Source organism: Barbus barbus (assembly GCF_936440315.1).
Source record: "Barbus barbus genome assembly, chromosome: 1".
NCBI classification, from domain to species: domain Eukaryota; kingdom Metazoa; phylum Chordata; class Actinopteri; order Cypriniformes; family Cyprinidae; genus Barbus; species Barbus barbus.
This window is the reverse complement of record NC_136729.1, coordinates 7270526-7298008: the sequence shown is the minus strand read 5'-3', so window position 1 is coordinate 7298008 and position 27483 is coordinate 7270526. Positions and strand designations below refer to the sequence as shown.

Sequence of the window (27483 nt, the reverse complement as noted above, 5' to 3'; positions counted from 1 at the left end):
AAAAAGCTTCGATTCCCCTCAGAAAGCGGAGGATTTTATTAGCTCCCTGTCCCAGCAGAAGACGTATGCCACAGCTCTGCGCGGGGGAACGACGGCTGCTGTTTCTCGAGCCCGGTGGGAGGAGTTTGATGGTCGGGATGAACATGGTCCCAGCTGCCCAGGAGCGGATGATGGCAGAATGGACATGGACGCTGACTAAACTTGGTTTTTGCTTTTTTTCTTCTCTCCCCTCTACTACTGAGATATTGTTCCTATATATCCGGTACAACAATCTCATTGCTGGCAAGACTGACACCCCTTTTTTCTTTTATGGAGGGGACTAATGGAGAGTTGCTTTAATTTAAAAAAAAATTTTTGGCAGTACAAGCTTTTTGGGAGACATGTCCTGCGTTGGAGTGGATCGGTCACGAACCATCACTATTTTTTGTTGCTCAGTCAGACCTATATTCTGGGTAATGTGCGGTCTGAGTTGTTCCTTGTTTAAGGTTGTCGGTTGTTCATGTTTTTATGTGGTTTTTACTTTTTAGAACAGACATTTATACTTTAATTTATCTTACCTTATTTTTTTCATCTAGGAGGTTTGGTATCTAAAATACACATTAACATTTACACGCTATATATTAAATGCATACTCTAAATATTTTATCACTAAATGTGAATGGGTTAAATTCTGATGTTAAACGAACTCGTGTGTTAGAATATTTACATCGTAAATCTATTTCCTGTGCCCTAATTCAAGAGACACATTTAAAGCAATCCGACGTGGCACGTTTCCAGAATAAGTATTACAAATTAGCAGCTTTTTCCTGCGCTCAAAATAAAACTAAGGGGGTGCTTATCCTTGTTAACCGGAAGTTAAATTTAACAATTGAACACCTTGGTAGTGATGAGAAGGGTAGATTTGTTTTCATCCGATGCAAAATATATAATGATAGGTTAGCCTTGGTCTCTATTTATGGTCCGAATGAGACAGACAGTGCATTCCTTTCACAGATTTCCAAAACTCTGCTTGAGCAGATTGATTGCCCTCTAGTGGTGGATGGGGATTTTAATGCTGTCATAAATCCTGCTTTAGATAAATCTCAATCTGATACAACAGCCAATCCATCCTCTAAATTACTGAATAAATTTATCACAATAAATTTATCACTTAACGTAATCGATCTTTGGAGAAGTCAGAATACTAAATCTAAGGACTTCACTTTTTTCTCTAATAGACACAAGACTTTGTCTAGGATAGACTACATATTTCTCAGCCCATCTTTAATTTCGTCTAATTCCTCCATCTCTATATTACCAATTTTATTATCTGATCATTCTGCTGTGCTATGCAGTGTTCCTCTTGCCGATGTTAAAGCCAAGTCCCCTAGATGGCGCTTTAACTTATCATTATTAAGTAATCAGACTTTCATTACTTCTTTAAAAGAATATATTAAGGAGTTTCTTGAAATTAATATGCCCTCTGGTGTGGATCCTCAAAAACTGTGGGAGACGACTAAGTGTGCTATACAAGGTTTCTGTATATCTTTCTCTTCTACTCTTGCCAAAGCGAAAACCCGCCAGTTTACACAATTAGAAAATAAAACCCAATCATTACAAAACCTACAAAAACAACATTTTATGGAGCAACAGGCTACACAGTTGTCCTCTTTAAAAGAAGAATATGATTTGCTTTCGCAATCAAAGGCGGAATTTATTTTACATAGGACTAGGCAAAAATATTATTTTGAATCGGAGAGACCTAGTCATTTATTGGCTCTTAAGTTGAAAGAATGTGAGTCTAAGGCATATATTAGCGCAATAAAATCATCGGATGAGCAGGTCATCACAAACCCTGTTGCAATTAATGAAATATTTAAAGGTTTCTACACAAATCTATATAAAGCCGAAACAGGTTTTGATGAATCAATTTGTAAGCAGTATTTAGATAAATTGGAACTGCCTCGGATCTCACAGATGGATAAAGAATCTTTGGAGGCTCCATTAGGTTTGGAGGAACTCCATGTCTCTTTAAAAAGCCTTCAAAAGGGCAAATCGCCGGGCCTAGATGTCTCCCCCCGGAATTATATTTAGAAATTTGGGATTTGGTAGGGACACTTATGCTTAATTCGTTTAATTTTGCAATTGAACATGGGGTATTTCATAGAGATCAAAAAACATCACTGATTTCATTACTTCTTAAAAAAGGGAAAGATCCATTAGATTGTTCCAACTACAGACCAATTTCGCTTATCTCATGTGATCTAAAAATTTATGCTAAAGTTTTTGCTTCTCGTATGGAGAAGGTAATTCATAGTCTGATCAAGGAGGACCAAACTGGTTTCATCAAGGGGCGCAATGCATCTGATAATATGCGTCGACTCCTTCATATTCTTGACATTAGGAACTCCCACCCAACCCCTTGTGCAGTCTTTTCACTTGATGCAGAAAAAGCCTTTGACAGGCTAGAGTGGAATTATATGTGGGCAGTTTTGCAATGTTTCCGACTTCGGTGAACACTTCATTTCTATGATTAAGACATTATACCACTCACCTGCAGCATCAGTCATAACTGGTAATGTTATTTCCCCCCCATTCCCTTTACAGTGGGGAACGAGGCAGGGCTGTCCGCTTTCCCCCTTATTGTTTTGTCTATCTCTTGAACCCTTAGCACAAGCCATCAGGAAATCTGGAGTATCGATTAAGATTCATTATCATAATCATAGTATTTCGTTATACGCTGATGATATTATTCTATATTTAGACCACTTTGATGTTTCAGTCTCTAATATAATTAAGGAATTTGATCATTTTAGTAGTTTATCAGGATATAAAATAAATTGGAGCAAATCTGCTTTAATGCCAATTAACAATATTAAAGCTAATTCTTCTATTCCCTTATTCATCCCTATTAAGGACTCTTTCACCTATCTGGGCGTTACCATATATAAAAACATTCATAAGATTGCCACGGACAATTTTAATAATATTTTAGTTAAGATCAAGAATGACATTCAAAGATGGAAGAATTTTAACGTTTCCCTCCAAGGAAGAATCTCCACTGTTAAGATGAATTTGCTACCTCGATTTAATTTTTTTTTCTCTATGCTACCGCTTTCTCCCCCTCCAGGTTACTTCAAGGAGATCAACTCCATAATTACGAAATTTATCTGGAATGATAAATGCCCCAGAATTAAACTTACCACATTACAACATCCTAATAGCGCAGGAGGACTGGCTGTACCAAATTTTGAACTGTATTATTGGTCATTCCAGCTTAAGGCTCTTCATACTTGGGTTGATCCTCAATCTACAGTTTCTTGGAGAGTGATTGAAGCTGACAAGGTTAAACCAAATAGACTCCAGGACATTTTATTTACTGGCACAGGGAAAAAAGGGGATAATTATAAATTTGGTCCGGTTGTGGCCAATTCTATTAAAATCTGGAAAACGGTTGAATGTCGGATAGGAGGACCCTTCAAATTTTGTAATAGTACACCTTTATGGCACAATTTTAATTTTGTATGCGGAAATCGCCCATTTGTCCCACCCTCTTGGTCTTCTTTAGGTGTAAACACGTGCAGTGACATATATGATAACCAGGGCCTATGTTCATTTCAGACGTTAATAACGAAATTTTGTCTACCAGCATCCGCATATTTTGTCTTTCTTCAATTACGTTCCGCTCACAAAGCGTATGGCGTTCCTTGGTCTTCTCCCGTTTCCTCTCATCCTATGCGGGACTGGATTGCACCATCTGCTGGTTGGCCATCTGCTTCCTTAATATATAACAAGATTCTTGATTGCATTATAAAACCTCTTTCTATTAAAACTATTTGGAATAGGGAATTGTCTGACCTTAATTTATCTGTCGACTGGGAGAGGGTGTGGTCTAATTTCAGTTTAACATCTAAAAATCTGGCTCATCGTTTTATTCACTTCAAAGTCATTCATAGAGCATACATAACTCCTTACAAAAGATTCAAAATGAAACTACAATCAAATTTCAACTGCCATGTAATACTACATCATCAGGTACTTTTCTGCATATGTTTTGGGAATGTCCTATCACTATCAGTCTATGGACACATGTAAACCTGGTTTTATCATCCTTACTGCAAATTGATTGGTCAGTTAACCCAAGTTTGTGTCTTCTTAATGATGATTCTGGTCTCTGTATAAGTTCGATGCAAAAGAGAATGTTGTTTGCTGGCTTTACAGCTGCGAAGAAGACCATAATACAGAACTGGTTTACACCGCATATGTGTGGGAAAACATATTGGATCCGTAGCCTCCTGCAAATAGTCTCTTGTGAATGTACAACAGCACGAATCAATGGAGCCAAGCCTTCTACCATTGATGCTTGGCAGTGCTTTCTCTTTGAAATACGTGACTGTATGGAGGAGTGACTTCCGTGGGTTTCTTTTTTCTGTCCTTCCCTTTCTCCCTCCTTTGAGATGTTGAGTATGTGTCTGTTGTTTTATTTTATTATTTTATTTTATTTTTTATATATATATTGTCTTTTTTATGTTGGGTTATGTATGAAAAATAAAAATGAAAAATGTTGATAACAAAAAAAAAGATGAATATGAGATGAGAGATTAACATTTCATCTTTTATTTACAGGTATTTTAATCTGGATCTGATACACAATTTAGAAGATGGCACCTTTTGTTTGAACCCACCCATTTTTCATGTTACCAAAAGTATTGGAACAGATAGAATTAACATAGATTAAAGTGAAAAAGACTTAATATTTAGTTGCAAATCCTTTGCTTTCAATAACTGCATCAAGCCTGTGACCCATTGACATCACCAAACTTTTGCATTCTTCTTTTGTGATGCTTTTCCAGGTTTCACCGCAGCCTCTTTCAGTTTTGGGGGGTTACCCCCTTCAGTCTCGTCTTTAGCAGGTAAAATGCATACTCTACAGGGTTTAAGTGTGGAGATGGACCTGGCCAGTCTAAAACCTTCCACTTCTTGCTCCTGATGAACTCCTTTGTTGTTTTGGCACTATGTTTTGGGTCATTATCTTGCTGCATGATGAAGGATCTCCCAATCAGTTTGGTTGCATCTTTCTGTAAATTGTCAGACAAAATATTTCTGTAGACTTCGGAGTTAATTTGGCTGCTGCCATCATGTGTTACATCATTAATGAAGATTAATGAGCCTGTCCCAGAAGAAGCGATGAAAGCCCAAGCCATTACATTACTTGTGTAATGTGTACTATAATGTACATCTGTGTTTCAGATGAGCTTGTATGTTTGGGATCATGAGCAGATCCTTTCTTTCTCCAAACTTTAGCCTTTCCATCACTTTGGTCCATAAAATCAGTCCATAAAACCTTGTCCCAGAATTTTCCAGTCTTGTCTCCTATTCTTCTTGCTAATGAGTGGTTTGCATATTCTGGTGTAGCCTCTGTACTTTTGTTCATGAAGTCTTCTGCGAACAGTAGATTGTGATACCTTCACTCCTGCCCTCTGGAGGTTGTTGCTGATGTCACTAACAGTTGTTTTAGGGTCTTTCTTTACAGCTGTCACAATGTTTCTGTCATCAACTGCAGATGTTTTCCTTGATCTACCCGTTTGAAGTGTGTTACTTAGTGCACCAGTGGCTTCTTTCTTCCTCAGGAGATTCCAAATGGTTGTACTTGCTATTGCCAGTGTTTGTGCAATGGTTTGATTGATCTTCTCTCAGCTTCACAATTGCTCGTTTTTCACCCATAGACACCTCTCTGGTTTTCATGTTGGTTACACGTCTAACTAACTATAAATGCAGTCTGCACGGATCTGAAACTGAGCGCAGACATTCAGTGCTATTTATTGTTTGTGTATATATATGTATATATTGTGACGAGTCGGCTGCCTCCCCCCTGTCCATCATCACCACCCCGTCCCGTATTCGCCGCCCTTCACCAGGCTCCCGACGGGAGTGGGTGTGTGAGAGAGGAGGGGCGCTGAACACGCAGGGCTGGCGGCGTGTGATGAGGCGCACCTGACGTGAATGGAGCCTCATCACCGCCGCCGTTTAAACGCCGAGCGCGCCTCTCCTCGGGAGACCGGTCTCTTCCCCGTGCATGCACGCTGGTGTCCTCGTGGGTCCAGGAAAGGGAGCGTAGAGGGAACTACCTGCCGCCGTCAGAGACGCGAGCGGCCGGACCCGCAGTCCGGCCGACACTGCACCCGCGATACGGCCGTCGGGCAAGGACGCCGGGCCGTGGAATCCCGTCGAGCACCCGGGGATGAAGGAGTTGGACGAAGCCGCCACAGAAGCCGCCGTCACCCGCGCCCCGGGACCTCCAGACGGGAGCGCGTGCGGCCGCCGGACTCCGCCCCTTACCTGGACCCTTCCCCCCTGAACACTGCCCTCCTTCACGAGCCCCGCAGCACAACGAGGACACCAGATCCCTGTTTATTTTGGACACTTTTCCCCCTTTGGACACTTTATTTTAAATATTGTTTAATAAAAACCTCTCCGAGGCTTGACGCCACGCCCACTGTGTCTGTCGTTGGCTCCTCCCGCCACAATATATATATATATATATATATATATATATATATATAAATAATTGGACATCTATACACATTTTAACACCGATAGATCTTTTTAAATAGCCACAAATTAACCTGATTAAGGCATTTGAATCTTGTCTTTGTGCCTTCAAATAACCTAAAAACATGTTTCTTATGGACTTGTTTATGGGTTTTATTTAATTTAAATGTATTACTTACGACATTCTGAATAAAAATTCAGAACAAAACAGTAATTTTTAAGGGTCTACAACCATTGTTCAGTTTTACAGTGTACCCGAGAAGCAGCATTTTCAGCCATTGTTTCAAACCAGAAAATAGTGCTTCAATACCAGCAGTGAGTGAGCCAAAGGTGACTGTGCCAGGGGAAAAAATCCCTAGATGGCAGGTTTGATGAGCAAGAAATCTTAGGAGGAATCAAGACTCTGCTTCAGAAACAAAAGCGCCTCTCCTCTCAGCAGAGAGTGAATCTTCACGATTCAGTTAGGCTCATCAATGATTACCCCATCAACTTCGGTCAGAAATCTTGGTGTAATCTTTGATGACCAGCTGACCTTCAAAGAGCACATTGCAAAGACTGCTCGATCCTGCAGGTTTGCACTACACAACATCAGAAAGATCAGGCCCTTTCTGACAGAGCATGCTGCACAACTTCTTGTCCAGGCCCTTGTCGTTTCTAGACTGGACTACTGCAATGCTCTTCTGGCTGGTCTGCCATCAAACTCAATCAAACCTCTACAAATGATTCAGAATGCAGCGGCACGACTGGTCTTCAACGAGCCCAAAAGAGCCCATGTTACACCTCTCTTCATCTCCTTGCACTGGCTACCAGTGGCAGCTTGCATCCAGTTCAAGACACTGATGCTTGCGTACAGAACTACCACAGGCTCAGCACCCTCCTACTTCCACTCACTATTACGAACATACATCCCCTCCAGAAGTTTGAGATCTGCTAGTGAGCGACGCCTTGTGGTACCATCACAGAGAGGCTCAAAATCACTCTCCAGAACATTCTCGTTCACCATTCCTGGCTGGTGGAATAATCTTCCCACCCCAATCCGGAACGCTGGATCCCTGTCAATCTTCAAGCAACAACTGAAAACTCATCTCTTTCGGCACTACTTGACTACTTGACTAAATCCTAAACTCAAACAGAAATAAAAAATAAAACTCTTTCCCTCTATCTTTCTCTCCACTTACTAGCTTGTACTTATTTGAACAATGACTGAGACTTGGTGTTACAAGCACTTCCTCTGTCTGATTGCCTCTTCAAGATGAATCGCTTTTTGTATTCCTCAACTGTAAGTCGCTTTGGATAAAAGCGTTTGCCAAATGACTAAGTATAAGTAAGTATTTGAATCCTGCAGTCACCGATTCTCTGCTGTGACCGAGAGAAGGTTTGCTAGCACATATCTCTGTCTTCACCACAATAAACCAGCTGAAAATCAGTGTCAATATTGTGCTGAGAACTATTTAATCTTCCTTGGCATTGATAGTTTTTCAAAACAGTGCCGTTAGAAAGCATCCACCGATTTCTCATTCTGCTGAGCTGCAAAGTCATAAGGTGTATCCAAATGGGATTCCTGGAGAATTCCTGCAGAAACCTCAGCAATGTTAAAATTAGATAAGAGTTAGGGCAGCATGATTAATCGAAATAAAATTGAAATCGTTATATTGCTTAGTGTGATTATTATAGGTTGTGATTTAATAAATATATGCATGTTTTAGAGTGAGGTGCGTCCAGTGGTTTTCAGCCAAAGTAAGTTTAATTATGATTTGACAATTTAAAAATGAAGAACTTGAGACTGCCATAATTGCAGTTTTACATGTATTCTGTAAAATGATTGTATTTTTTAAACTAATTGTACAGTGAAATATTACAATAGTAATATTTCTTATTTATTTGATATTTTTATGTAGTAATTATAATCATGTATGTATGGATGTATGTATGTACAGTATGTTCATATATAAATTGGCCAAATTGTGAAGGCCTACAAACAAACAGCATCTTTAAAATAAAAAATTAAATAAATAAAAAAATAAAAAATATATACATTTGCAATTTTGCCATTTTTTCCCTAAATTGTGCAGCCCTAGATAGAGTATTAAGATGTCTTCAAAGTTGCATTTCATATAAAAATCATAAAAAAATACTTCTAGGTGAAGTTTTCTTGAGAGATTAGGCCAAGCTAAATAAGTAAAGCAGAGCATCTCAACTGGATCTGCTAACCATAACCAAACCCAACAACTTTGTTTAGCCTACAAAAACAAACATCCTTAATCAATGCATTATGCATTAGGCACCTGTCTTCCTTTATCATCCAATCCATATTCAATTGTTCTCAATTGTTCTTCACCACACAAAGAAAAACAAGCAGCTTGCGTAACTTCGAAATTAAGTTATTGGGGGGGGGGGGGGGGGGGGGGGGGCAAAGAAAATGATTGTTATCATTTTGGCTCTTCCTTTGAGCACTGTGATGCTCATTGTACCAAAATGGAAAAAAAATGGCATCTAAGATCAGACCATCCTACCAAATTGAGCAACTGAACAAGAGGAGCAATTGTTAAAGAAATTAAGAAGACAGCAGCTATACAACCCTGACAGAAGCGCAAAGCATATTGGATGAAATGAGAGAAACTATCTCGACATCACCCATCGTTCCAACACTTTAAAAGATATTCTCGTTGAGAGTGGCTAGAAAGAACTGACTTCTGGGAGAGGCTAACATTAAGTCAAACCTGAAGTTTGTTACACGACATCTGACAAAACCAGCAATCTTTTGCAGTCTGATGGCACTAACTCGGAGCATTCTGGTCTGAAAGTGAAGTACTATATTTAGTGCAAATCAAACCACCCACAAAACACCATTCTGAACCAACCAGCAGGTCAGCAACCAGAGAAAGGCGTTCAGGTCAAAATCATCCTCCAGCAGCACAATGACCTCAAGCAAAGCAAAAACCATGGCTCGGCTTCAAAACATATACTGGAGCTGAATCGCTGCTTACTGCCTACGGTTACAAGCTAAAGCTGTCATACTCTGAGAAGTATAAACTGTTTTTTTTTTTTAAAGAAGGTAATGCTTTTATTCAGCAAAACTGAATTAAATTGCTTTAAAGTGACAGTAAAGACATTTATAATGTTACAAAAAAGTCTTCTTTTCTGAAAACATTCTTCAAAAAACTTCTATTTCTGAACTTTCTATTCAGTAAATCCGCCTTAAAAAATGGATCATAGTTTCCACAAAAATATGAAACGGCACTATTGATTTCAACAATTTCTAATAATTCTTGAGCAGCAAATCAGCATATTAGAAAGATTTCTCAAGGATCATGTGACACTGAAGACTTGAGTAATGATGCTGAAAATTCAGCTTTGATCACAGGAATTGAATGAAAAATGATTTATTCTCCTTTTCAATCATTTTACCCACCATTATGTTTCTTATTCTAAATATTAAAGAAATATTCCAGGTTCAATACAAAGTCAATACCAAATGGTGCATATGAAGCACGTCTATGACGCATTAAAATGCTGTCTATGTAGGCGGCTCAAGAGATTTTGAAACAGAGCCTATTAAATAGCTTGACAAAAGGTCCAGCTAGACTTCACAGGCATCGATCCAATTGAATTGGTGGTTGCTGAAATTGCAGTCCACTGATGCGCTACATCTAATTTTGGAGAAAATTATTTTAGCATTAAAATCAGGAGGTGTAGCAGGAAAAACATTTAATGGAATTCAACAGAAGAGGTGCTTTCCGCAGGCTCTGAACGTCAGCCATTGTTGAGTAAAATTACTGAATAGAATTAAACCAAAGGGAAATAAACACAGGTCAGCTTTAAACATCAGAACGAAAAGTCACATACACACACACTTCAGCCTCAAAGTTCTACAGAACAGTCATCTTCACTTTTGAGAGTGATGTGCTTTCCTGAATCTGATGTAAGACATTCCAAACTCCTGGAGAATGAGGATGAAGGGATTTTTACAAGGCGTTTATTTGAAATTCAAACACTTTTGTGCCTGTGAGGAAATGTTTTTTTCTAACTGCTGGAACTCTACATTTTCTCTGATGCAAAATTGTATCTAATGCCTCCAATCACCTAGTTTCTGTGTATTGCCATGATGAAATCCTGTTGACAGTACTGAAGTGTCACAGACAAAGACGGCAATCAGCTAGCTGTTATTTCAGCCACACTTCACACTCCAACATCCCTGTTTCTGTGTATTTATGTAAGTGCTGAGTAAGACTAATCAACAACGTGTAGAATTATTTTGTGTAGGTACTTGTAATTATTAGTGGTGCTAGCTAATGCAAAGTTTACTCATTAAAATCAGCAAATAATTTGGAACTGTGAGTTCTGTTTACTCACTGCATAGAATCTGTTAACAAAACATGTTTTTTTGAACAGGGTATCTATACATAAATGTGCTACCTAGAGGAACTAAAGTGGGTAGTGGTCAAATTCAAATTTTAATCGTTAGAGAGCAGGGTGGTTGACGGCTAATACAAAGTTGATATATATGATATCACACAATTTAATTTAAAGATAATAAAAGCACATACATAACAAATCCTAAAACGTAATTTCTATTTATTCTACATATTTATACATTCACATAATAATTTGAAAATCGATTCATTAAAATTGATTCATTCATGAAAACTGAGTCATAAAAAAATCTGTAAAATGAACCATTATTTTTTATTTTTACATCTCACAATTTTGACTTTTTCTCAGAATTTTGAATGTTTTCTTTTACTTGTTTAATTTAAAGGTAATTTCAACTTTTTATCTCACAATTCGATTTTTTTTCATGCAATTACGAGTTTATCGCTCACAATTCTGACAACATATCGCAATTCTGTGTTTGTATCTCACAATTGTGAGGGGAAAAAAGTCAGAATTATCAAAAAAGTTATTATTATTATTTATCCCGTGGTGGAAACAAGCTTCCATAAATAGAAAGCAAACGCCATAAAACCTTTCAGTACACGTTTACTTTTTTTGATTGACAGTTCTGTCTTATAATTTAATATCATAACTGTTAAACAGAAACAGTAAATGAATGCAGAGATTGTGAGCTCAATGCACTAAGTTGCTGGTGTTCTCAGAACTGTCAAAATAAATGTCCCGCTTCCAACGCATCTGCCTAATAGAAAAACTTATCAGCCGATGCGATAATTCAAAAATCCCAAATGTCAACCGATATATTGGCCATGGCAATATATCAGCCGACCATTAAATGTGGGTGGCACATTCGATGCAGTTAATGGACAGCAGTGACCTAAAATTCAGCATTGCTTTACACTTTTAGTGAGGCATTTCAAAGCTATAACTGACCTTCCACTTTGATCTGGTTCCTCGTGCAAGAAGGACAGGGCAAGATGCTGAACTCCTCAGCCTGGTGCATGGAGTAATCTGTGCTGGCCACCACGATCCTGTCACCAAATGTCCAACCCTGAGGTTCATCCGCGAGCTCCAGAATACTGCAGTTAGACAAGGTGTCTATGGAGATGGAGGCCTGTGGACGCACTGTTGAAGGACACAATGCACACATATTTAGCATGCACATATGGTCAATAACTGTCATGCCCTATATAAAGATTTATATGCATTGTTAGTCTAATCTGATCTGAGAGCCATTAAAGATGCATGAAACACACGTGTACATGAGCTGCATTTAATTTCATATTGTATTTTTATGCATGACCAGTCAAAAGCCGACATAAATGTTTCTCCTGAACCAAGATCTTACGATCTCGTTTGTAATTAAATGAATGATAGATGATCCCCTAAAACCAATTTTACTCATAAATCAAATCCACTGTGAGACACAAGGTTACATGATGACACAGCCGTATTTTACATGCTAACGTTAATGAGAACATTATTCTTACATTTATGCATTTGGCATGTGCTTTTATCCAAAGCATCTTGCAGTTAATTCAAGCAATACTTTTCATATGCGTTTCTTAAGAGTCAAACTCATGTTCTTACGGTTGCTAGGACATCTTTTATGTATTTTTATCCTCTAAAAGAGGAACTGAACACATTAAATCTGAAGTAATGCATTTTGAAACTATGATTAATCATATTTTTAGCCTGCATTCCTTGTTATGCATGAGAAAATGCATAAAATAAGTTCACATAATGGCCACAATGTGACAAGAATTTTTCAAAATGTCTTTCAAAGCAAAAACAACCAGATGAAGAATTTACTTGTAATCAGCATGAGAAACTTTCAAGCTACGTGGCAGCATGTTTGCAATTACTTGAATGGCATATTATCAACTAGCCTGGGCTGAATTTTCAGACAGACAGTGGTTTGGATAAACACAAACCAATGTCAACCAATAAACAAGATGTTCCGAACCATTTTGGGAAAATAAAACCCTGAAACATGTGAATGAAGAATCCAGTTCTCTAGGCAGTTCTGTTAAAATCATTGACAGAAGTAGCGCTAAAATGTGTCACTTATGGGATGTGGACCTGCAATCTTTGAAAGCAGTTTAACTTGATTGACAATAAAGTGTCAGTTTTGGTGCAAAATCAACGTGGAAAGTAGAGTTGGAAGTATAATTCTGAAGCTTTCTCATCCATTTTTGTCTAAATGTAGGCTGCAAAGTGCACACTTTATTCAATAAGTGGAAGAGTCCAAGTTTGTAAACAGCTGACATTTAGCAGAAATTGTCTGAGAGGCCTTATTTTTATATTATTAAACTTATATTACTTATCACAAATCACTTATAAGGGACGTTTTTACCAATTCTCCTTACTTTTGACAGAAATTACTTCTGAAATTCAACTTCAACGTCTTATCAGATTCCGTGAATTATATGGTTTGTTGTGTTTCTGAGCTAAAGCAGGACATTTAAGAAAATTAAAGATGGGACGGGACAGGCCAGGACAGGACTTTATCAATCAAAAAGGAAAGAAATACCATAAATTTTTTTTTATAATTTTAGAAAATCTTATCCCAAAAATACACTAAAATAAAATAAGTGCCCAAACCTAAATTAAGGATCAAAGGCACAGAAATAATGCCTCTTTGATGAATCTATAAATACAAAAGATTTCCACAGACGTCATATCGCTGCTTGCAGCTGCAGTGGTGTGAATGTCGCTAATGAGTGATGAAAGTCTCCAGTGCAAGTAACTGTCAAGCACGGATGTAGATAATGTTTTATTTTATTAAATCTTGCAATCTGATTCATTTGATTTCATCTGTACGGAACCATTTTTTTCATCCATCCTACCCATTTTTGGCTTTTGGTTTATCCACTGACGGGGGTGGCAAAATAAATGGAAAAAGATAAGCACCAAGACAATTCATTTTTAATGACAGAGACAAACAAAGTGGGTTCAGAAACTGCCCCAAATATGTGGCACACGTCCCCACGCCGTCCCAGAGGCCACTGCCACCTTAGACAACTGTCTGTCTGCTCAAAGCTTCCCTAATAATTCACTAATAATTTAATAAAAAGACACGTTATGGCTGTTAAACAGAATAAAACAGATGGGAAATATGTATAGATCAAATTACTGCAGCCTTGGTGAGCTTTAAAGACTTCTTTCAAAATCATAAAAAAATTATAAATCTTACCGACCCCAAACTTTTGAACGGTAGTGTAATGCATCAACAGGGTTATTATAGTTAACTAAAACTAAAACTGAAAAATCTGAAACTGAAAACTAAAAACAACTAAAACCATAAAAAAAACAAAAAACAAAAAAACAAAGCAAAGCAAAACAAAGCACAAAATACAAAACAAAAGCAAAACAAAAAACAAAAATAATTAAAAGTAATATGGAAATAAAAAGTAATACAAGCTACTATACATATAAAAAATGAACTATAACAAAAACACACAACAAAATCACACACAAAACATTAAAATTAAAACAGAAAATATAAAAATAAAAACTGATTCAAAATAGTAAAATATTAAATATTTAAATTAATTTAAATATATTTAAAATATATATTGTAAATAGTAACTCACTGATACTAAAATAACCTGGTGTACAAAAGGTTGCCAAAACTGGAAAAGAATGTGATTTATTTAAGAATACACAATATATAGAGCAATATTATATATTTTTTTATTATTATTTGTCTGATTAGGATTAGGCTGCTATTTCCACAGTGCTGCTAATTATAAGGTTGTAATGCTTAATTTTACTTACAGTGTGGGAAATATATAATTGTTTGCATTTCCAAACGTTTGTTAAGACAAAGGTAAGCAGCTGTGCCGTTTGACCCCATGCATACAGAGATGTGCATACTGCTGCTATTCGCTTTGATTGTATGCAAAAGAGCAGCTTGAGGTACATTATACCTAAAATCTCCAATTGTGTTCTCTGGAACAGAGTTATAAAGGTTTGGAGTGACATGAGTAACTGATAGAAAAGAGTTTCTCCAGAAGTCAAAAGCAGACTGCTTCAAACATACCGAGCTTCCCGCACAGGAAACGCACGCGGTAGTTGTGGCAAATCCCATCCACCTGCTCTTTGTTGAGGCATAAAAAGCCATAGTTTCTGTCAAACTTGGAGAAGACTTCTCCTGTCATGTTGGCAGGGATGCCGTCAAGAGTTTCAGCCTGAAGGCAAAGGAAGACATTTTACAATACAGTGAAATAGTCATTCTCTCACATACACTACCGTTTAAAAGTTTGGGTCAATTATTTTATTTCACAAGGCAACATTAAAATTATTAAAAGTGGCAAGACCTTTATAATGTTACAAAAGAGTTCTATTTCAAATGAACTTTGTTCGTTAAAGAATCCTGAAGAATGCTTTTCACAAAAACTAAGTAGCAATACAACAGTTTCAACATTGATACTAAGTTTCTTGAGCAGCAAATCAGTATATTAGAATGATTTCTTAAGGATCACGTGACACTGAAGACTGGAGTAATGATGCTGAAATTCAGCTTTGATCAAAGGAATAAATTACATTTTAAAATAGAAAACAGTATTTAAATTCTAATAATATTTCCAAATTTTACGGTTTTTACTGTATTTTTGATCAAATAAATGCAGCCTTGGTGAGCAAAAGAGGCTTAAAATGAAAACATTAAAATGATCCCAAACTTTTGAATAATAGTGTAATGAGTACAAAAGGATGTGATTTAAGTATGCACAATATATAGAATTTTTAAATTATTATTTGTCTGGTTAGTCCAATGTTAGATTTGAATATATATATTTTTTTTCACATTCAAAACATGTATTCTATTTCATTGTTTCTGTTGTACTGAACATCATAAGGTTTTGATGTCTGATTACACTTACAATAAATAGTATTTTGTGGTTTAAAAACAAAGCAAAACATTTTTAATAATACTGACCACCATATTGATTATCAGCCATAACATAACATGTAAAATAAAAGCATTTAATAATTCAGTAGGTACACTTTCAGAAACAAATGGTAAAGAGCTATAATTTGGGTGGTACCCTAAGGTACAAAAGCTAAAAGGTACATATTAGTACCATAAAGGTACCTATTAGTACTTCAAAAGTAGCTTGAGAAAAGGTACCACCCTAGTAACAGTTTTGTACCTTTTTTCAGAGAGTGCATTTAGTAAGTTAGCATTCATATGTTTACCTCAATATCAAGAGGGTTACTGCACAGACGCTCTGGGAAAGCTTTGTGGAGGTCGCTCAGTTTCTCCCAGTCACCTGACCCCCTCTCGTCATCGCGGTCAAACCATTCAGTCCATTCGGCCTCTAAAAAAACCACACAAACAGACACACCGATTAAAGAGCTGCCACGCCTCCAGCATTGCCCGACAGACAGGCTCTGTGTAGATATTAGTCTCATTTACATATTTAATCTTCCTGTTTTGCAATTCTGCCTGTCAAAGCCTATTTATGCAGAGATAATTGCAGTTCGCCCTCCCTGTTTTGCCATCTGCACTGCCAGACCTACAGGGAATTCAGCCTACTTTTGTTGCATTGCATTCAAAATCAAACCAAACAAAATAAAAAGACGACTCTGTCATGCAATTGAAAAGACGTTCCTCCTTCACTCTCCGCTGCGATCAGGGTACATATCTCAAGTGTTCGCGCTGTTCGGGGGATACTTGAAAATGATTAGGAGCTGTGGCAAATTAAAAAGAGCCCTTCAATGCAAAAGAGCTCTCAGAAGCCACTCCAAGACTGTGGTGGAAAATTTACTGTGTATATGAACATGCGGGAAGTGAACTGGTGGCATACTGTAGTGTGTGCTGTATATTGTGACGAGCGTCCCGAAGGATCATCAGCGTCGCCCTGGAAACAAGCGAGGAACACCTGCACATCCTCATCACAGGCTGATCGGTCACAGCTGTGGCTCATCAGGCGGGGGCTAGATAAGCCACGCAAGCCCCACACACAAAGAGAGGACTCCATGAGACCAAGCACTAACTCGCCATCTCATTTCTCCCACAGACACCAGCATGTGACCGACCCACTTGAACACTACACGGACACTCAGCACTGGGAAAGGAGGAAGAGAGCACTCACCGCACTGGAGCACTCCTCCCAAGGACCTTTTTGCCCTTCCCTGCACTTCACACCGCCTCAAAGCCACCCTTCGGGGCCTTTAACCTGCCTTCCTTGTTGTGTGATTCCTCACCCCGTTACAATATGAAGTGAACCACTACTTGCAAAATCACTCCCATGCTTAGGGTTGCACTGTACTGTCACTTAAAATGTGTAATGCACATGCCTATTAGCTTTAAGGCCAATATGCTGTGGTATTCTTGAAAGTTGACGAAACAAGTTGTTGGCATAGACATGTTAATTAAAAAAATGGGGCAAAATATTAATGACTTAATATATTACATACCTGCAAACTTGTCGCTTTTATTGTCAATTGGGTCATTCACGTGAATCGTGTAGAACCGGAGAGTTTTTTTTAGGAGGGGGGGGGGGGGGGGGCTTGCGTTAATTGACATCTGGGCCGATCGGAATCTCTACTGAGCTCGCGCCTGTCAAGAGAGGGAGGTGGGGGTGGGCTTGCGTGCCATGTAGGCCATTATTGGACAATTCTTATAAATTACATTTTTTCTGGACCAATCGGAATCTCGGCGCTTGGTTCAGGATCTTGAAACACACTGCCATCTGTGTTCGCGCCTGTCAAGAGACACCTGACCTAATGTGGAAACTCTGATGGAAATTGAATTCAAGGTAAATCAGTCTTTTTGGAGCTAAACAACAGATATTTGTTTGCTTAAGTCAAATAACGTCAGCTAAGTTAGCGTTTTTTTTTTCATACAGTTAACCTATGCTTCGAGCAAAATGCTTAATAGCAAGCAATACAAGCGGATCCAATGCTGGAATTTCCGTTAGCAAGATAGCAAATTTTCTAGCCATCTAACATTGTTAGCTAGTTGTAATGTTAATTCCTGCATTGTCTGACCGTCTTGCTAACTAAAGTTAACCATTTAGCTTGCTACGTAAGTATATAGTATTTCAGATAGCCAACTTAGGTTGCAACCTTATCATTAGCCCCTAACTTAAGCCAGGTGCTCTGCCCTGAGTTCTGGCTACTACTCCAATTCTGAGCTACCCTGATTAACGACACGTTATGGAGGTTGTCGTGTGCGCAGCAGTCATTCAAGTCAGCTGGATGTAGCCCTACTTTTAAAGCGTTTTTGATGTGTTGATGTGGGTAGATGTGACTGTTTAGACAACAGCTGATGCGAGAGTAATACAGTGTAACAAAGCAATTTGACGTCTTGTTGCATTGGATGCGCCGCATTACTTGTAAACAATGTCTATTTAGAATCTGGCGAACGTGCAAGGCTAATGCGTTCACAGTGTCGGCGTCGCCCATTCTGCACTGCACCCCCCCTCCCCCTCCCCCTCCCCATGATATTGCAATACGTTACCTATAACACCATATATAATATTCACAGTATACACATTCTCGGAATATATATGATTATAACATCCCCAAAATAAAATCTGTATATGTACATAAGTAAATAATATCAATATAATGAGTTTTATGGTATTATATGTAGCAACCATATACAATAGTAACAATAAAAATACTGGTCAATATATATTTTGATTAAGATTTGATGATGGCTTTCCTGTGTTGGCATATTTCCTGAAGCTGGTGCAAAAGGCTTGTGAAAAGCCAGTAGCCTTAATTCAGCAAGAATGTATTAAAATGATCAAAACTGAAGATAAAGACATTTATAATGTTGCAAGAGATTTCTCATTTAAATAAATGTTTTTAAACTTTCTACTCAAAGAATCCTGAAAAAAATCATGTGGACTGTTTTCTACATTGATAATAATCAGAAATGTTTCTTGAGCATCAAATCAGCATACTAGAATGATTTCTGAAGGATCATGTGACACTGAAGACTGCAGTATTGATGCTGAAAATACAGCTTTGCATCACAGGAAAAAAATTACATTTTAAAATATATTCACATAGAAAACAGTTATTGTAATAATATTTCACAATATTTCAGTTTCTGCTGTATTTTTTATCAAATAAACAGCCTTGGTGAGCGTAAGAGACTTCTTACAAAAACATTTATTATTATAAATATTATTTAAGAAGCCTGTTACATACATAAATCCCACATTTTTCATAAACATTAACAAATCTTGCTAGCCCCAAACTTTTAAACAGTAGTGTATATCCAATAAAAGTTAACTCTCAGGAGTGTAATAGCATATCAGTGGTCTCAAAGCTAAAGGTATTTCATGGGCCCAAACTTGTTCCCAGAATTCCAGAATAAATTTCGCCCACTTTTCCCCATCTGTGCGCTGTAATCATAAGGCAGGACTTTAATTCTACATCTAAATGAGTTCATTCTCTGCCCATAATATGATCTTGCACACTTGTTAACTAAATTATCCCTTTGGTGATGAACAAACAGATGGCATCTTCAGAATGGGGATATTTTGTGCGACTGCGATCGAGGCGATGGTTGAGGATGTACATGTGTAAGTGCTGGGTTGGGTAATTAAGCTGCTGGGACTCGGAGGCGGACAGACAGATGCCATGCGGATATTAGCTAGCAGCAGCGAGGATTGTGGGATATTGGGAGAGATTCTTAGGGTTATCGAGAAATGGGAGGTGGAGGGGAACCAAATATATCATGTTGGATCACTGCTTAACATCATTTACGCATCATATGGCTGAACACTCTTCCAGATTAATTTTAGTGTTATTTAATATGCTTGTACTTTGTACTATATCTTTTTTAGAAAACTGAATGCTGCACAGTTATAATAAGATTGTTGTGAAATTAATTAAGATTTGCAACAGTGAGTCCTTACCAGCTGTTGTCTCGTCCATGTTATTCCTGAATTTTCAGTGTCACATGATCCTTCAGAAATCATTCAGATATGCTGATTTGCTGCTCACGAGACATTTCTGATTATTATCAATCTTGAAAATAGCTGTGCTGCTTCATATTTTTGTGGAAACAGTGATACATTGATTTTCAGGATTCTTTGATGAATAGAACGTTCAGAATTTATTTGAAATAGAAATATTTTGTAATATTCTAAAAGCCTTTACTGTCATTTTTGATCAATTTAATGCATCCTTGCTGAATAAAAGCAATGATTTATTTTTAAAAAATCTGAACAGTAGTCTATATGTATTTTAAAGGGCTTGTGAACTGAGAAATCAAAATTCCCTTGGTCTTTTGACATATAAGTGGTCATTGTACTATAAAAACATCCTGTAAATTTCAGAACTCAAAATTTTCTTGTTAGTCTAAAAACAGCTTGTATTGAAGCCAGTCTGCCAAAACAACAGCTTTTTGCCACTTTATGACATAATAGTGTGGCTAAACACCGCCTCTGCAGAGGAAAATCAATGCCTGCTTCAACATCACTGCCTGTTTAGCCCCGCCCACCGATTCTACATCACTGCCAGTTTAGCCCCACCCTCTGATTCGTGCATGTAGTGTTTACGAGAGAGGTGAACGTGCAGGTCTACCCAGAAACCAAACGATAACAATGGCTCCAAAGACAACAAGACGCAGTGCCAAGTTGTGGAAAAACAGTCTTTGCATTGCCTTCCTTCTGATCCCAACATTAGGAAAGAGTGGATGAACTTTATTTTTAATGAAGATCCAGTCCACGTCAGTAAGAACTTGCTCCTTTGTTCACTTCATTTTACCATGGATTCGTTCACAAACAAGGCACAATTCGAAGAGGGATTTTCAGAAAGATTGAAACTAAAAGACGATGTGCAACTATACTGGATCTGACAGTAATGTCTCAACACAAGTGTGAGTAACTCTTTTTATTACATGATCACTATTGCTTTTCCTCTACTTACAGACTGTTTGATATATACTGAGTATTTATGCGTTTTTAATCTTAAGGGTGTATTTACACCTGTCTTGTTTGGTTCGATTGACTCAAACTCAAGTTCGTTTCCCCCCTTGGTGCAGATCTTGTAGGCAGGTGTGAATACAGCAATCGCACTCGGGTGCGAACCAAACAACCGTACCGAGACCCAGCTGAAGAGCTGGTCTCGGTCCGCTTCCAAATAAAATCTGGTACGGGTGAATGGATGCACCAATGAATGGATGACCTTAAGCACACGTGTGTTTTTGTTTACAATTTCTGGTTCACTTGCAAAAAGAGCAGTGCGAAAGCAAACGGCACCAGAATAAATAAAATCAATATTGTATTTGGTCCAGACCAAAGCAAGTGAACTAGCAGACTTTCCAACTAGCAGACTTTAATAACAGCAGCATTCATCCATAGCTGTTGGCTGTAAAACATAAGTGTTAGCCAATCACAGCAGTGGCCGTTTACTTCAGTGTCTACAATCCTCCACACCTATTCAAACAGAGCATTCTGATAAGAGGGGTCAAAACAGGACAGAAAATAGCCTATTACTTCTAAATTATGTTTTTTGACGTAAAAATCTTGATAAAATTTATAGTGAACCTCAGAGAACAGTACAAACTAATAAAAAAAAGGCAGTTCATGACCCCATTAAAATCAAATATGGGAATATATTGAAATTGGCTATGATTTTATGTTCTTCTACATTTTCTTTCAGACCAACTGTTTGTTGCTGGATTTTGTCGTATTGCCTGGTTAAGACATGGCTTCAGGCATTTTTATAAAACCCTGCTGGAAAGGCTGGCACAGCTGGTCACCAGAACTTGCTTAACCAGCAGGACATCAACAAGAAAGACCACACTAGTTAAAGGTTTAGTTTGCCCCATTTCCATGTCATTCTAACCCTGCATTATTCATTCTTTCAGGAGAAAGAGACACAACAGGAGATGGTAGACAGTACGTCTGTGCTGGGTTTTTGATATTTCAAAGGTGGAGTGTGATTTATAATGCAAAGCTTCAAAACGAACAAGAACTCAACATGAAATCACTATAAAAGTAGCTCATCTGACCAGAGGTTGTTCCACAAATAATCATTATCCGTCACTTTGACACACCGGGTTGTGCATTTCCTGTCATGTTCTATTTTTGTCCATCTGTAAAATACTGTAACGCTTGGAATTTTTAATGTGACACTGATATCTTCTCTTGCAGGAAAAATTGTTCTTGTTCTGCAAGAGCTTTTTTTAGTTTCACCAACCGCTGAGTTGCAGGTTCTTGGCCTTTTAATTTTTCTCTGCTCTCACAATGTGAAATTGACCTTAGATTTAATGAACAATATCGCATGAGTCATTCCACCGACTACACTTATTTCTCTCCTCAAATCTTCTCTCATTTATTTTCACAGAGTGTCTTTTTCTTCATTTTTAATCCACTAGTATATTTGACTGTTAGAATGTCACTAAAGTAGAGAAATGCAATAGGCCCAATACCTCCATTCTAATCTGTCAACATGATGGAAAATGTCAGTCAATCTTTTTAAAATTCAATATATGATGGAACGAGTCTTCTGAAGTCATGTGATCACTTTGTGAGAAACAGACTGACATTTTGATCTGCTACTTTCATGGTGCTTTTTGTCCATTTCAGTCTACACTCTTAAAAATAAAAGGTGCTTCACGATGCTATAGAAGAACCTTTTTGTCTAAATGGTTCCATAAAGAACCTTTAACATCTGATGAACCTTTCTGTTTCATAAAAGTTTTTTTGTGGTGAAAGAAGGTTCTTCAGATTACAAAAAGGTAAGAAAGAGAGGGTTCTTTAAAGAACCTTTGACTGAATGGTTCTTTGTGGAACCAAAAATCTTCTATGGCATCGCTTGAAGAGCCTTTTGAAGAAGCCTTTTGAGTGTATATTATGCTAATATTTTTATTTATTCTATATAAAATATATAAACATTTGTAATACATGCATGTATTATATTTTTGTACTTTAATTTAATAGAATTTAAAAGTAATATAATTTTAATACATTTAAATGTTTATTTGTAATAAAATATATTTTAATATATTAAATTATATATAAGAATTGAATATAATTTTAATAATTTTACATATTATATTTATTTATTATATAATAAAATCTAATATATTTTGATATATTGATTAATTGAATATAAATATAATGTTAATAATAATATATTTTATTATTATATGAAAGAATAATATATACATTTGACTCTCTCTTTATGATTTGAATATCAATGTGATTTTAATAAATTTACATATTTATTTCTTATATAATAAAATATAAATGAAAAATATTATATACATATATACATATGAAAACATGAAGATTTTTGTGGAAACACAATTTGTTTTCTGAATTTTTTGATGAAATAAAGTTCAAAAGAACAGCATTTTAAAAATATATTTTTTTTGTAGCATTATAAATGTCTTTAATGTCATGTTTGATCGATTTAATGCATCCTTATACTTTATAAAAGTATTGTTCACAGATAAATGCAGGTCTATTTTGAAAGTGAACAGCCCCTATACTTCTAAACCTCCTGTTGTGCTCCACTGAAGAAAAAAATACACCATCAGAGTGAGTAAATGAAAAAAAAATTATTTGAATGAACTATTTCATTAAGTTTTACTGGTCCACCAGCTAGATACCAGCATAAACCAACCCGAACCTGAAAATGAGTCATGATTGTGTGTGTTTAGTGAAGGTGATGAGGCGTGTTTGTACCTTGAACCCACTGACTGATGGTGGTGATGGTGAAATGCTCTCCATAACCTGAGTGAAACACCCTAGAGCTCCTGGCCTCAGATGAAGCCTTGGTTCCTGAACACACAAACACACACAAAACTCCAGCATCAGCTCGCCTTCAAGATATTTCCTTTCTGAGCTGCTGTTTGCTTTCCATCGCTGGGCAAACAAGTGGGCAAAAGAGGCTCACCCTGATAGACGGCATGATCCTCGACCGCTGAGGACGTGTCCCCTTTGACTATAATAAAACTCCACGGATGCCTGCAGAGAAACACACACAGGAGAGAGAGCAAGGGGTGTGAGGGACAAATAAGTCAGAAGATTTAGTCATGAATAAGTTGTCCCTCCTAGACAAACATTCTGACTTTCACTGCTGTAAATGATGTTGACTTAAGGTGTGATTGGCGGCTCGCGCTTCTCAGAGAGGCCTTGGTAATTACAACGCCAGTGTTTCCCATCAGCCCCTGCTCCACTCTGAGAGAAGCAGCCTGACTGACACCATCATCAGGACAATTTTCTTCAGCTAGACCAGACTGACAGGCCAAAGAGGTGTCCCTGCTCCATCTGTCCAGCAGGAGCGCGACGCCCACCACATGTGACAATGTATATATTTCGGGAGGAAATTCTTTTTCTCAGAAGCCAAAAGTCTAAGTCCAACTTTTTGTTTAGATAGATTCTGCTCTGTAAGTTTGTTAACATGGCCTTAAAAATGTGACCCATGTTAGTAGTCTGAAACAGTAAATGCCAGGGGTGTTATCATTAACTAAAACTGAAAACATAAGTAAATCAATCAATCAATCAATAAATAACTTGTAATAAAAAAATTTAAACTATGTGTATGCATATACATATGTATATATATGTACATACTGTATATATGAAAATATATATATGTGTGTGTGTATACAGTATATTGTAAACAGTGTAAGTATAAGTGTAAAATATAAATAAAATAAAAAAAGTTAAAATTACATAGCTGTACCTTTTAGAAAACATAAACTAATAAAAATTGCAAAACAAAATGTAATTGATTTTTGAATACATTTTTTAAAAATGTTTTGTATTAAATAGTTGTATTTAATTGGTAATAGTTTACAATAAGGTCCCATTCGTTAACAACTAAAATTAACTAACAAAGAGCAATACATATGTTAAAGTATTTAATAACCTTGGTTAACATTAGTTAACAAAAATACTAGTGTTTGTTAATTAATGTTAGCTCAGGTCCATTACAAAATATTAAAAACATACTCAGAATTTGTGCTCTGCATTTAACCCATCCAAGTGTACACACAGTAGTGAACACACACCCGGAGCAGTGGGCAGCCAATGCTGCGGTGCCCAGGGAGCAGTTGGGGGTTCGGTGCCTTGCTCAAGGGCACCTCAGTCGTGGTATTGAGGGTGGAGAGAGTGTTGGTTATTCACTTAGTTTTTCTCCTGATGTGGTTGGATTTGTGTGTGGGAAACATAAGTCATTATGTGGGATTAATTAAATGTGAGCGATTGTAAAGTTTAGGAGCAAATTACTTTCACAGGCATCACATGTTGCACAGATTCTGGATTGTAGCTTGGTGTTTCATTAAACATTTTAATTACTCCAAAGTTGTTATCTGTCAAAGCTATGCTGATAATATTCTCACAGCCAAGCTTCACTCATGTAAACAGCAATTTCATTCACACAAGCCGCAGGATTTCCTAACCAACCCTGAGAAAAAAAAAAAATCACTCAGAGGTTGATGTTTCATAGTTTAGGAGACCTAATGGAGGTTTCGGTTTCATTTAAATATCAGCTTTGTCTCTGCTAAAATCCCATAAGAGAAAGAAAAATTAAATGAGACAATTGTTGATGTTCAGAGAGAGCATGCAGCTATAAATTAAAGTCTGTGATTTTTCATTCCTAATTCATAACGATCTGCAGTCCATTTGCAACGTTCTAGTAATTTCCTAGTAATGACTTCATAAATTCATGCAATTTATATTCCATAAACTGAAAGGGCTTCCCAAACCCTGTTCCTGGAGATGGACCATGCTGCAAAATTCAGTTCCAACTCTAATCAAACACACCTGAACCAGCCAATCATGCGTTGCATCCCAATTCCATTATATTCCATCCTAAATAGTATGCGATTAGAATTAGATTGTATACTTTGGTAGATTTTCATAATGTGCATCTGCATGCTTTTTAGGCTATTATAGCACACAATCCTTTGTGCAACAGAATAAATTGCAGCTAATGATTTCAAACTGGCTTGCTTTGTATTTTTATGTGTTGTATTTTTCTTTTTTTATTACCCCTTTTTATATTCCAGTCTGTCAAGCACTTTGAGTAGCATTTTATGTATGAAGGCAGAAAAGGTGCTATGCAAGTATTATTATTTTATTTTTTTCCACACCCTTCAGGCATATTTTATGCATTTCCATCAAATGCTCCATAAAAGTTTCCTCTAGTTTGTAAGCTCTATTAGAGTTTTGTAGAACTACAGGAACAGGGTTTGCCACTTATTTAGATGCTATTTCAAGAAATATATTTCACTGGTTTCAGACCAGCAGCGATGCAAGGAGAAAAATGTGAACGCAGCCAAGCTGATACTTGACTGGACCAAATTGCTCTAAATTCAGTGTCCAATTCTCAACTAATGCTAAAGCAAATTCCAGACATGGATAAGCAACTATTGCAAAGTTGGAAACTGGTCATAGTACCGGAATCCGAGTCGATGGAAGTGTTGGCTACCCAGCTTAGTCAGAGCCTTTTTAGCCAGATCCTCCAGGTTGTTAGATCCTTCGTCATTAACCACCATGGCCAAGATCTGCCCAGTTTCCACCTCGTCTACATACTGGGCCAGTCGTCTGCTCTCGTCCTTGCTCCTATATGTGTCAAACCTACACACACACACACACACGCGTAAAAGTGGGTCACGGAGATTAATCATAGACCAGTCAAGGAACGTTACAGAAGCCAGTAAGCATACAGAGTATGAATGATTTTTCTGAAGGCTGTGATTCAATAACAGACGCTCATTTCTGTGATGAAAAAATAGTCGTAGATCAATCGCCTGCGTTGATGCCAACTTGGAAGCACTGTTTGTTTTTACAGTCGATTTGTAATTACCGTTTTAATTCCAACCGCACATTAAAACCATCAGTTACTTGGTTTTACATGATGTACTGAAGTAACAAGCTTTAATCTGTCAAGAAGCAAGCCTGCATTAATTAGGAATGAACTTTAAGAACAAGAAATGTGGAGGAGAGATGGTGTCCCACTGACCTATCAGTATGCAGCACCTCTCCAGTCTTGGGGTTGATAACGTGAATGATGATGCCTCTGTTGCCCCAGCTCCTTTCGAAACGGTAGCTGTTCTCATTACCCTGCCCAGGATGGAGGGTTTTGTTCAGGAATGTCCAAGACAACTTCTTTTTGCCGTGAATCTCCAAGGTTCCTCCGGTTCCTACACCAATGTACTTGCGGCCAAAATAACTGTGTTCGACCTCGGTGTCATCAGACCTTTTTCAAAACAGAATTGAAGAGAATGCATTTTAAATTCCAGATTTAAGATGCCAAAGGATTGTGATTCTATATTTATTTACTTTTTATTTATTTTTTTAATTTCATGTCAGCAGCTACCCTTACGAAACAAAAATATAAGGGAATATATTGGAAAATATAATGTGATGTATTAAATAATACATTTCCATATATGGAAAACTAGTGAGTATATTTTTCAAAATATTGTAATATATGCACAGACCATAAATGGCTAAATATTGATATATATGAAAAATATATAGCAATGAATGCAAAAACTGCAATCAGTGAATCATTTAATAAGATATGTTCAAAATCGCTGATTTATTCAGGAATGAAACAAAAGTG

The 27483-nt window shown here is 37.2% G+C and overlaps 1 protein-coding gene across 1 annotated transcript in view; it reads right to left on the bottom strand.

The window, feature by feature from the left end:
- The window catches only part of LOC306857605 (cell migration-inducing and hyaluronan-binding protein-like), a 165829-nt gene that overhangs the window by 70540 nt on the left and 67806 nt on the right, over positions 1 to 27483 (bottom strand). The window contains exons 5-11 of the mRNA XM_079397626.1: positions 26878 to 27114; positions 26313 to 26492; positions 23803 to 23873; positions 23592 to 23687; positions 16126 to 16247; positions 14969 to 15116; positions 11857 to 12048 (exon numbers count right to left, since the gene is read on the bottom strand). Of these exons, the coding sequence (XP_079253752.1) occupies positions 11857 to 12048; positions 14969 to 15116; positions 16126 to 16247; positions 23592 to 23687; positions 23803 to 23873; positions 26313 to 26492; positions 26878 to 27114 (1046 nt within the window). The remainder of the gene's footprint in view (positions 1 to 11856; positions 12049 to 14968; positions 15117 to 16125; positions 16248 to 23591; positions 23688 to 23802; positions 23874 to 26312; positions 26493 to 26877; positions 27115 to 27483) is intronic.